This window comes from Amphiprion ocellaris, chromosome 22 (assembly GCF_022539595.1).
Source record: "Amphiprion ocellaris isolate individual 3 ecotype Okinawa chromosome 22, ASM2253959v1, whole genome shotgun sequence".
Lineage (NCBI taxonomy): Eukaryota > Metazoa > Chordata > Actinopteri > Pomacentridae > Amphiprion > Amphiprion ocellaris.
The window spans coordinates 2,713,139-2,726,231 of record NC_072787.1 but is presented as its reverse complement, the minus strand read 5'-3'; the positions used below and the strand labels follow the sequence as shown (position 1 = coordinate 2,726,231).

Sequence of the window (13,093 nt, the reverse complement as noted above, 5' to 3'; positions counted from 1 at the left end):
AAAACATTCATTTAAAAAAACAACAACTTTGAATTAAAATGTATGAAAGATATATCCCATGGACTTCAAAAGTCCCTCAATTATATATTGACCCAACGACCACCGCACTGCAGGCTTCTTGCACCACCTATGCATTCTTGGATGCAACACAGAGAATTTAGTTTCACATTAACCATTATGCTCTCCATTATTTGTTTGTTTGGTTTTTCCCTCCGTTTGAGACGCTGCTACAAAACAGGTAAGTTTAATTCCCACTATTCTGAGTCCTGTAGAAAACACTGTAATCTGCGACTCTCTGCTCCACTCCTCAGGCTTTAAGAAGCGACTGACTGTTGTCTATGTTTGTCCTGATCGGAGTCTTCCGCATCTGCGCAGTCAGTCAGAGTTGCAGCTGTCAAGAGCCACAACTTTACAGCGGAAGTGTATCTGTTTTAGCCAAAATAAAAGCCTCTACTAGTTTACAGCTCCCCAAAAGATGACCTTTGTTCAGTTACAGTGGGATAAAATAACTAAATTAAGGAGTGTGCGCACTAGATTCAACTAGCTGGACATAGAGTAGTTAAACTGTACCTGGATATGTGATGATATATCAGACCCAGTAGCTATTTTTTAGGAAAATGAGTGCTGTTGTTTTTTTTTTGTTTTGTTTTGCACTTAAGTGAAATTTTTCTGCCATTGCCTGACTTTACTTGATATTTGTGATTTACCTAAGAGAGTTTTTTTTTTTCTTACACTGTTGTATTGGTACTTTTACTTCAATAAAAGATCTGAATACTTCAAGGACAGCACTTCCTGACCTCCTGGACTGAACAGTTTGGTTTTCTTTTTGTTTTTCTGCTGGAAAACACAATAGTCATGTTGGACTTATATTGCCATACACACACCTCTAATATACCTTTTAATCTTTGTAGCACCTGACATTAGTATTATTCAGACACAGCTTGAAGTCATATGGATGGCTTCTGGCGACTTTAAACATTTTGAACAAACGTATTGTGCAATTCAGATAAGACAATACTGAAATATACGAGACGCAGTGCACATGAGAAATATTACATAGGAAACAGTCACGCAGGAATCAGTGCTTCTTCTCACGGTGCCTGCAGACGCACAGCTTTTATTTTGAAATGTGCTGGAGGCGGTGCAGTTCTCGGTGTGTTTCAGTGTCTCTGCTGCCCTGAAGTTGAGCTACAAGTTTTCCTCAGGTCTGTCTAATGAACTCAGGTCATTTAGAAAGTTAGAAAGTGCGATGAGCGGACAGACGGTCGCTGCGGATTTGTCAGGACACATGTTGGGCCTGGACGAGGACGAGGACCTGGAGGTTTTCACTAAGGTACCGTCACACTGACCGGGGAGCAGCCGAAAGCTCCCACTCTCAGCTGGGAACATTTGCATTGGGTTTCATGCTACGTGGATTGACCCTTGCACTGATAGATCCCATTTAACTTCCACTTATTCTTCATGTCCAGGAGTAAGTAGTGGGCCGCATGTGATGTGAGGTTGGTGTGAACCTAATGTCAGTCTGTGCTTCACGTTTGCAAACAAGGAAGCAAATGTCCTGATCAGCTGATGAGCTGGCCTTTGGACCAGATCATCCTGCAGCTTTCTGACACACATCTGGTGTGTGAGAGAAGCGCAAGAGCTCGCTCAGCTTCTGAATAATTTAACATTTGTTTTCTTGGCTGTAAAACTTAACTTTGTACTAACACAGTCAGGGGTGTCAAACATGCGCCCCCGGGCCAAAACCGGCCTTTCAGAGGGTCCAATCCGGCCCCTGGGAGGATTTTGTAAAGAGTAAAAATTCCACACAAGACATTAACTGCAAACTGTAAATTTGTAAAACTATAAATTTAAAATCATTTCTGGACATGCTGTTTTGATCATAAAGTAAAAATATTGTATTGTTCATTGTTCTTTTGTCACTTTGTGTCTCATTTTTGTAATATTTTGTCTTGTTTTTGTTGTGTTTTGTCTGGGTTTTGTCGTTTGTCTCATGTTTTTGTCATTTTGTTTCTTGTTTTTATCGTTTTGTTTCCTTTTTGTCACGCTTGTATTTTTTATTTTATTTATCTCATTTTGTGTTTTGCTTTAGTCATCGTTTTGTGTATCATTTTGTGTTTTCTGTCTCGCTTGTGTCATTTGTGTAATTTTTTTGTCTCGTTTTTGTCGTTTGTCCATTTTTTTGCCGCTTTATAACTTTTTTGCCTAATTTTTTCTCTTTTCTGTTTTGCTTTGTGTCATTTGTCTAATTTTTTTGTCATTTTGTGTCTCATTTTTATAATATTTTGCCTTGTTTTTTGTCTATTTTGTCCAATTGTAGTTTTGATCATGACTAAATGTTTTGAGCCTTTGTAGACACTCTGTGATCTGTAAGTTGTAATGTAGAAATGATAAACTGAGGATAAATGTTGCTGAAATTGAATTTATTTTTCTGAAGAAACTTCAGGTTGTTCATAATGTTTTGTTCATTAAATGTGAACATTTGAAGAACATACTTTTTTTTCCCCAAAAACAAAGGAAAAATTTGGAGTTTTATGGGTTAATATTGCTGTAATTTAACTGGTCTGGCCCACTTAAGATCAAATTGTGCTGAATGTGACCCTTGAACTAAAATGAGTTTGGAATTCCTGGTCTATAGGTTCGTCCTTTTCAGCCCTGCAGATATAATAATCAACACAGACTCCATTCTTAACTCTTTGCCACGGTTCGTCTGCTGTTTTCAAGCAAATTAATTTCAAATGTGAATTTGAAATGTAATTAAATATGTGGGTTATGTACAAGCCACAGCCGTATTTAGTGTCGTGTATTGGGCTAATCCGTGTCAGCCCATATACAGTGGTGGAAAAAAGTTTTCGGACACCCTTAAAATTTTACACAATCTCAAATATTATCATGAAATATTTGTGGAAAAATCTTTTTTGTGTTTCAAAAGGTGTGGCTGCATTAGACAGACACAAGTACAGATTGTATTTTTTCTTGTTTATTGTTTACAAGAAAAACTAACAAAACTAAATTTTACCAAAATGACCCAATACTCAGAATTTCCTATTTTAATGGAACCAATCAATTTTTAATTTTTAATGGTGTTTTTTAAGGATTTGTTTAGTATTATGGCTGTGATTGTACTAAAGGAAATTGCACTTGAAGTGCAATTTCAGTTTGTGCAGTAAATGTATGGAATAGTCTGGATGATAACCTCAAAGTGAATATAACTATAAAACAATTTTAAAAAAGAATACGTACAAAAAAACTTGAAAAATTTAATAATGTGTAACTAAATGAAGTGCACAACACGTGAAGAGATTTAACAAACTTTCTGAATCCACCATCAAAGTCCATTTAAAATATACTAGTGTTCAGCTTATGCCACTGCTGAGGTGTTGTTTGAGCCCAAGTTGCTTTGATAGCAGCCTTCAGCTCGTCTTTCTCTTGGCAATACCCCATATGGGGTTCTATAGGGTTCAGGTCAGGCAAGTCAGCTGGCTAATCAAGCACACTAACGTCATGGTCAGCAAATCATTTGGTAGCAGTTTTGGCACTGTGGACAGATACTAAGTCCTGATGGAGAAGGAAATCGTCATCTCCATAAAGCTTGTTAGCAGCTTGAAGAATGAAGTTCTTCAATATCTCCTAGTATACAGCTAAGTGGACTTTGAATTTGATTTGCTTCAGATATGTGAATGATCTGATGCTGTAGTCCACCGAGTTGATGTGCTCCATGAAAGCTTCTATTTCTTGGGCTTTGATTTGTGTCGTCTACATAGCTGAACCTGTGGAGTAATTCCTTAAACAAGCTCAGTACTCTGTTCTCAAAATATGAACAGCCATCTCTAAACAGAGGAGGGGGTCTGCAACACCATTAATCAAACACCTATAATGCAGTTACAAGGTCTCTCCTCAGAAAATTTTACCATCATTAACATCCTGAGTCACTCCTGACTTGGCAGATTCACATCCTTTGTTGTTAATGGGCCATTAGCCTCGTGAGCTGGAGTGACTATAAATTCTACATCTTTCCATTAGTCACTTAGAACTGAAGAAGCCTCTTGGAGGAGAGCTGAAATGTCTCCAAGAACCTAGAGAGAAGTCCTGTTGATTACTACCGAAGCTCCCAGGATCACAGACTGTGGAAATTTCACTCTGGACTTCAAACACTGTGGATTATTTGCCTCTTCACTTGTGCTTCAGACTCTAGAACCGTAATTTCCAAATGAAATGCAAAATTTACCTTCTCTGAAAAAATTTGGCCCACTGAGCAACAGTTCAGTTTGTATTCTCCTTTACACAGGTAAGAGCTTCTGACGTTGTCTCTGGTTCAGGACTGGCTTGATATTAGGAATGCAACTGTTGTAGCCCCTTTCCAGCCTCAGTCTACTCTGTGTGAAGCTCCTCCTTATTCTTGATTCAGTTTTTCTTGACAGTCCTCTTAAGGCTGTGGTCATCCCTGTTGCTTGTGCACTTTTCCTACCATACTCCTTCCATCCAGCTTGTGTACAGCACTGTCTTTTGAGCAACAGTCTTCTGTAGCCCTTTCTCCTTGTGGAGGGTGTGGATGATGATCTTGTAGACAACTTTGAAGTCAGCAGTTTTTTTCAAGTCAACCTCATGATTGTGGTTACATGTACTAAACCTGACCAAGAGATAAACCACATTCATACTGTTTGAATAGTAATTTATGCAAACTCCAAATGAAATCTTCTAATATTTTCAGATACTGGATTTTGGATTTTTTATGAGCGAGATTAATCTAATAAATTAATCATCAAAAAAGGCTTACAAAAGTTCACTTTATATGTAATGAATAAAGGATATTTGCAAGTTTTTGAATTAAATTTAAAAAAAGAGCTTTTTCACAATATTCAGATTTTTTGAGGTGCATCTGTAATGAGATCACTGTAAGGTGATACAATGTTGAATCTGGTTCACTTTCTTGTAGTTTAACACAGGAGTGTACTCACTTTTGTTGTATACTTTATGCTAAACTGTTGGCAATTAAATCATTTTAAAAAGTTGAATTTAACATACGCAACGTGTCACTTGTCATACCACCATTTAAGCACGATTAACCCAAATGGTGTCTCCATAGAAATGACTAACCTTGTCATAATCAGGGTTTTGAAGTATCACATTTTTGGTTTTGTGCATGAAAACCTCATATCTCAATTTTGGAATCCTGGGTATTTTCTTTTCATAGTTTTGTTACACCTGAACATGCTGGCTGGAGTGCAATGACAGAAAATATTGTTCTAAGTATACATCTATTCTAGGTACTGCTGCAGCTGTGTGGTGTAACAAATATCTCTAACAATGTTATCAGAGTTATATATGCTGAGTGATTTAAATGGTAGATAGCATGGAGACATGGGTTACAGTAATCTGGTTTCCTAGCATGTTAGTGAAATACACCAAGTCAATAACTACAGTCATTCCTTTCAGGTCAACAGTTACAGAAGTGTCAGATTTACTATTTTGGAACTGCTTTTATTTGTTGGTCTTGTGTGGCAATAAATTATCGTCACATTTTTATTATGTGCACAGGGAGATGCAAACCCAGATTTAGCTGCGTTTCATGTAAATCTCATATCTGCGATATTATGAAAACCAGGATAATACTCAGTCAAAAGCAAAGAACAGTCATTCAAGGATAAGGTTCAGAAATTATGCCTTTTTCTCAAAAATCCTTGCAGAAACTAAATTATTTTTCTGAGTGACTGATGTGTTTGTGCAGTTTGTCCAGTTTTTGAGAGACATGTCATTGATATATTTTCAAATGCATGTTGCTATGGATAGATAAATTAGATTTATCTTTTATTTATCCCACAGTGGGGACATTTTCAGTGTTGCAGCAGCAGATAGAAAAAAAGACAGTACAAAGAAAAGGGCTGCACACAGTGTACAGATAAAACTAGCCATTTTCTCCTTAGAGAAGAGATATAAATGTTTGTAGAAAAAGAAAAATATATAGGTAGGCCTTTGTCTTCACTTCTACTAACACATCAATAATCCTACTACAACAACTGAGCCGCTGCTTTCCAATGACATATCTGCTTACCAAAAAAAAGAGGTAAACATCGCTGCTTCCTCCTTCCCTCTGCCTGTTACCATAACAACCAGTTCACTGCAAAGACAGAGATGTTAGTTAGTCTAAATAAACTTAAGTTGTTTTCAGCAGAGGTCATAAAAAGAGCATGTGTTGCTGTGCTTCCATTAGAGAAGCTTAGCTCTGGGGGCTCCGGGCCCTCTGCTGACCTCAGCCGTTTCTAGGCTGTTGTTAGAGGAAACAAACCTGCAGGCAGCACATGGATGCTTCACTGCTGTTTGCATAAACGGGATCATTTGAATGTGATGGCATTACAGTCAAGATAGCTGAGCTTACAAATGAATCACACAAATAGTCTCTTATAGTCAGTTTGCAACCTGTAATGTTGCTGCCATATCCCCGGTGTTTACATATTACATATCTAAATGCAGACAAAATCCTGCATTTCCAAAGGAGCAAAAAAAAATAACCCTTAAAAACCTTGACCACATACATTTGTACAGGCTATCTGAAACACAAACCCATCCCTGCAAAATGTTTTCAAAGAGAACAAAAGCAAAGGACTGCCCAACCATGTTTGAAATTAATGTTTGCAAGATGTCTCCCTGAAACGTTGCTAGGCTTGGTGACTGAGAGAAAACCCCTGGGTGGGGGTAGGCCAGTCCACCACTACAGCCAAACGTCTTTATTGAAATGGCCAGCAGGAGAACCTACAGACTGAGAGCAGCATTAAGGTAGGATACTAGTTTCTGGGATGTCTAGTGATGCAGTGTAACTGGTATTAGTTTACCTGCTGATAGTCTCATTCATTGGCCTCTGTGGCAGTGGCAATGTAAACTGTACGTGACTGAGCCCACGTCCTTTTAAAGACAGAAAAAAGTCATTAAACCAGTTACAAAACTTAAAAAAAAAAATCACATTAACATTTGTCTTGTATGTTGTGTTTCTGATGTGAGATCAATTGAAGAACTGTTCAGCCTCCAAGTAAAGAATGCAGGTGAATGTAGGCTAACACCGAGCCGAGCAGTTGAAGTGCTAATGTTGTACAATTCAGGTCTTTAATATAAGATGGAGATTGATCATTAATATTTTTGTATTTCAGTAACAGAATTTTGCTAAATATTTTTGCTTATGTAGTTATCCCAAAACATCCTATTTGCAGTCATATACCCTGCCATTGAATGGTGTCTGGGATTGGGTTACAGCTTTTTAAACACCATTGAAAAACCAAGTTATTTCATAGATTTATTACAAGTTTTATGGAAATATGGCAAAATATGCTGCTTCAAAAATATACACACTGCAGTGTTAATGTTGAATAAATGACCACTGGCCATTTTCAGCTCAATTAGGCACTTTTTGTAGCCGTCCACAAGCTTCTGGCAAGCTTCTCATTACTCCGCCAAGGAATGCAAGTTATGTGACGATTGGCGTACTTTTGTCTGTTGATCTGTCAATCTGTCTGCCTGTGCGCAACATTACTCAAAACGAACTAACGGATTTGGATGAAATTTTCACTGAAGGTCAGAAATGACACAAGGACCACCTCATTAGATTTTGGCAGTGATGCAGCGTATAGTCTGGATCCACGGATTTGTTTAAGATTTCTGTATCATTGCGAGATAGCAGCACAGTGGCTCTGTAACTATGCCTTAGGTCACATGATTTTGTATCCGTACATAACGTACACATGCGTAACACACGCCCGTGCTCAGCACAAGGTCAGGGAATGAACAGCCTTGGCGGAGTACTGCGCTCTGAGTGCTTTTCTCAGAGTTGATGCAGTTCAACTAAATGTGTTGGCTTTATGACACAGACTTGTATCTTCAGCACAGTCTGTGAGATTCCTGATGGTATTTAAGTCAGGATAGTCAAATATTTCTGGCCAGATTTAGCTATTTCTTTACCAATTTTGATGTGTTTGGGTCATTGTCTTGTTGGAATATCCAGCTGGTCCCAAGACCCAACATTCTTACTGCTGATTTTAGGTTTTCCTGAAGAATCTGGTGGTGATCCTGCTTTTTATTATTCCATTTACTTTGTGTACAGCACCAAAGTAAATGGCAGCAAAACAACCCCAGAGCATAATACAACCACCATCATTCTTGACATTAGGTTTGGTGTTTTTGTGGTTAAAGGCCTCACCTTCTGTCCTCTCAACACATTCCTAGTCATTGTGGCCAAAAAGCTAAATTTCTGTTTCATCTGACTACAAAACGTTCCTCCAGAAGGCCTTTTTTGTCCGTCTGACCTGGAGAAAGGCCTTCCTTCTTGCATGGTAGCCTCTCACTCCATGGTGAGACTTGACTGTGGACACTGGCACCTGTGTTCCAGCAGCTTGTAATTCATTGCAGATCTGCTTTTTTGTGATTCTTGGTTTACTCTTGACCATCCCAACAAACTATCTTTCAGCAGCAGTGATAGTTAGCATTTTCTTGCTGATCATAGCAGTGACATAACTGTCGGTAAATGTCAATACATTGTGCTTCATTCTTCACTTGCAGTGTAACACTAATGCAGGACTTTGACTTTATTTCAAAAGTGTGATTTCAGTAGTTTAGTGAAGAAAACAGTTAAAGTAATTCTTCTGCTTCAAACAATAACATTCAGTTAAAAAAAAACAACATACAGTAAGACAGAGTTAATTTGCAACCATCAAATCACTAAATCCTTCTGTGCTCTGAAAGTGCAACTAAAAGACTGAACAACGGAGCTACAGACTCCGACAGACAGAACATGGTTTTTGATTTGTAAAGTAAGAGTGCATCATAGACTCATATAGATGAGACGTGTTACAGCGATGAGACTGAATGTATAACAGAACAATCTTCTTACTTTCTAAAGTGAACAAAACTGTTAATGTCATAGCTCGCTAAATACCTCGGTGCCCATCCTTCTTGTGAAGTAACCATATCTCTGAAAACCCTGAGCTTTATCCTCATTGGTTGATTAGGGAGAGACTAGAAATATAGCTCAGTGTTGTAGTGGCAAATTGTCTTTGATTGTAGCCTGCATTGTTGATTATTATATGTCTCAGCAGACTGGAACAGGTTGCAGTTACCTTCACTGCTGGTGCGGTACTTAGGAGCTACTGGTGTGGACATTGTTGTAAGGCTGTTTCCAGTTCTTTTGTCTGAATACCTTCACCACCACCTCATTCTCTCGCTTGAGGTTGTGTAGCTGGTGGGTCAGTTTCTCTGAAAGTGTAGCTTTAATTCTACTAAGCAGATCTGTCGACACAGAGGATAGTGCAAAACAGTAATAATACAACAATAAAAAGGCACTCGAGGAGTGCATTGTCTGCCAAGACCAATGCCCTGTGTCACATTTTTCACAAAAGTGTTCCAGATCAAAATCTAATAGATTGTTCTTGTGCCCCTGCTCTACCTTCACACTAAGTTTCATGAAATTTAATTTAATAGTTTTTGTGCAATCTTGTTAAATTACGGATCATCCTTGTGGAGAAAATGTAGCATGTTATCTCACATACCTATCCTGGACAGCTTCCTCTAATATGGATTAGGAGTAAAATGTCAATCTATCTGTTTTGTCAGCTTTTTGTTGACAGTCAAACACATCTTACTTTGACTGAAAGTCAAAGTCAGCTAATGGAACATCTTGTCATTGGTCCAGAACTCCTCCCTGGCAGATGGAAGCCCCATGCCAAATTCTCCTGGTTCCATGGTCAACCAGTACAGACTAGAGGAGGATGAGGAGGACCAGCTGGGTGCCTACACGAAAGACATCTTCGTCACCGTTGACAACCCAGAGAGTAATGTCACTGCCATCGAGACCTTCATCATGTACAGAGTTGTAACCAAGGTGAAAAGGTCGTACTACACATGCATACACCACGGTAAAATAATGTATCAAGAGTGTGAAGTCACTTGCTAAATGGTTAAAAATTTGCCCAGCAGTGTACACTGATTACACACAACATTGTCACCACTAACAGGTGAAGTGAATAACACAGAACATCCCCAGAGATCCTGTATCCATGCTCTACTGGGTCAGAGGAGTTTTAGCAGCATAAAGGAGACCAACGCAATATTAGGCCGGTGGTCATAATGTTATGCCTGATTGATGTGTATTTGATACACATTTACGCCTGGTAGTAAAAGCATTTTACACCTTTAGTTTTGAGAATGATCTGTGTTGACATCTAGGAGAGCTGGAGAGAAGTCCTAATGTGTTAGCAACTTCAGGCGGCACACACTTTCTGTAGGAGGGTAGATGTTGTGAATGTCCTTGAAATAAAAAGACATTGTCACTGTCTTTGGATGCAACTAGTCCCTCAAGAGGTAAAACTGTTCTGTCTTCACCGAAAACTAGATCAAACACTGATCAGTCCTAGATGTGCCACTGTGTATGTAGCCACACCTTCATTACCATCTTCATAAATGTACTCTGATTGGATTATTGTATACAAGTTGGATTTACTTTTTGTTGTATGTAAAATATTCACATACTTAGTTTACTATTTAACGGCTAATTACTATCAATATTAATTATTTTAGCAGTTTATTATTTTTGTATCAAACTTATTTTGTAAATATAAATGAGGAAACTTAGCTGTGTTTTCAGTATCATTGTACAAAAAATCTAGTCTTGGTTCAGAACAAAATACCTGGGACAGAAATCGTGCGGAAGATAGTGTGAAATTTGTAGGAAGTTGGGCAGAGCTTTGCTTTGTTTCTTTACATTTCAGCCAAGTCCCCAGGAACAGGAATGAGGCTCTGTAGTAATGGTACTGATATGGAATTTCTCTCTCCAGACCACACGGAGTGAGTTTGATTCCAGTGAGTATGAAGTACGACGACGCTATCAGGACTTCTTATGGCTCCGAAGCAGACTGGAAGAAAACCACCCAACGCTCATTGTCCATGTGTGTATCACCATGTCATTTGCTCTGTACATCTATGGACTGCTGCACCATAACATGTGAATCATGCCACAGTTTTTGAATGTCTTTACTCATTAAACACGAATCATACCTTGCAATATTCAAAACAGTTTTCAAAATGATTCAGCAGAGTTTTTGATTTTTTTGAAAGGTGTAGTATGTGACATTCAGAACTACTAGATGTTTATAGATTGGCAGCATCTCAGACCAAAACAAATAGGTGTGCCAGCTACACATCCTCCTACTCTTCATGTTTCAACCACACTGTTTGGTTCTAAGTTTGCATGTTTCTGTGTCTCCAGCCTCTCCCAGAGAAGTTTGTAATGAAAGGCATGGTTGAGCGCTTCAATGATGATTTCATCGAGACCAGGAGGAAAGCCCTGCATCGATTTCTCAACAAGATCTCCGAACATCCTATCCTGTCCTACAGCCAGCACTTCAAAGTCTTCCTCACTGCACAGGTCTCTTTCTCATACGCACAGTCATCCTGTATGGAGGAGTATGTCTAATATAGAGTAGTCATATGTCAGGTTCAGATTCCACGTAACTTCACCACACACTTTAACATCCTATATACTTCAGAAAATAGGAAATCCAGTAGCTGTGCAATAAATAGCTCCAGCACATAACCCCCACCCACAGCAACGATCCATCTCTTTGTGTATGGATAAAACTAACAAGATAAAGTGTGAGTTTTAGAGATGTATTTTGGAACTGGGGATACAGTAGATTACAGGGGGTCCTCGGTTTATGATGTCCTCGACCTACTGCGTTTCGTTGTTACGTCAGAACTGGTTATGTGGAACTAGTTGACAAGCAGAGCGGATGAATATGTCGTCATGAGGCGCTATAAGACGGCTTTGTTTCCATTCTCCGGTTGTACGCCACCTTGGATTGTGCTACATTCACTAACTTTTTGCCCTTCATTGTGGCTCCCAAGTGCAAGTCAGATTGTTCTCAGAGCAGTGCTTCTCAGAAAAGGAAAGCCGTCTCCATGGAAGTGAAATTAGATAGAATAAAACGCTGGGAACAGGAAGAAACACCGACCAACATGGGTCAAGTTGTAAAAACAGGTCAACATATTGTAGTGACCCTCTGTGATGAATGAGTGAGACTTTATCTGGTTTTCTGCTGGTTTATTGAACCTTCATACAGGATACTGTGGACCGTAGCCAACGCCAGAATAACTAGAAAAACCCCATAACTTCCCATTGCAATATTCTATTGTCTTCTTTTAAAATGACTCATACAGACATGAAAATCGTTGGTATTCATGACTTTTCTGAAGAACTGATTGATATTGTGATGCACGTAACGACTTTGTTTACATTTTCGCTGGAGTTCCGACTTACCGCGAAAATCGGCTCACATCGATCTGTATTAACGGAACTCCGACCTAAGTCGAGGACCCCCTGTAGTTGTTTTTCTAAGCTTCCAGTCTTACGCTAAGCTGGACTGACCACACCCTGAATACAGCTGTGGATGTAGCACACAGACATGAGGTCCATAATGATCTGAACGCCGCAGTCACAAAGAAAATAGGTATGTTTATCAAAATGTTGAACTAATGCTTTAATGCTTACCTCAAACATGCAACCTTTATGTAATTACATAATCTCACAGAAACCATCATTTCTTTTGTGTAGCAGCTATCAGGACTTCTGAGCACCAACATCGAATTCTATTCAGCCAAAGTTTTATTAGCTGTTAGACTTCAAACAGCTAAATAGCTGCAGCTCATCACGCTTCGTCGATATTCAGCTTTATTCTCAAGTCGTGTTCTGTCATTTAGACCAGTAAGAGCATTTTGAATGATGATGATGACGGGCCTCCTGCAGGACCTGGTGTCTCAAAAGAAACAGGGTCCAGGCTTCCTGAGCAGGATGGGGGAGACGGTGAGGGCAGTGGCCAACTCGGTACGAGGCCTTAGGAGCCGACCAGAGGAATTCACTGTGATGCAGGACTACATGGAGAACTTCAGTAACAAGATCTGCTCTGTGGACAAAGTCACCCAAAGAATCATCAAGGAACAACGAGGTACTGCAGCTGCCTTCCACAGGAGGTCATATACAGAAATTACAGAAACCCTCTCTAAATATTAAACGCGATGCATAATTTGAATACTTTTTTAAAAATTAAATACAAAAAAA

At 39.0% G+C, this 13,093-nt stretch overlaps 1 protein-coding gene across 2 annotated transcripts in view; it reads left to right on the top strand.

Annotated features, from left to right (window-relative positions):
* The first annotated feature begins 1,149 nt into the window (after positions 1–1,149).
* snx7 (sorting nexin 7) overlaps positions 1,150–13,093 on the top strand; it is a 35,863-nt gene continuing 23,919 nt past the window's right edge. Inside the window, exons 1-5 of one of the 2 annotated variants that reach the window (XM_055007282.1) lie at positions 1,150–1,333; positions 9,674–9,862; positions 10,815–10,925; positions 11,246–11,404; positions 12,782–12,980. In XM_055007282.1, coding sequence (XP_054863257.1) covers positions 1,250–1,333; positions 9,674–9,862; positions 10,815–10,925; positions 11,246–11,404; positions 12,782–12,980 — 742 coding nt within the window. In that variant the 5' untranslated portion in view covers positions 1,150–1,249. The remainder of the gene's footprint in view (positions 1,334–9,673; positions 9,863–10,814; positions 10,926–11,245; positions 11,405–12,781; positions 12,981–13,093) is intronic. The other variant, XM_023275863.3, reaches the window with a different exon arrangement.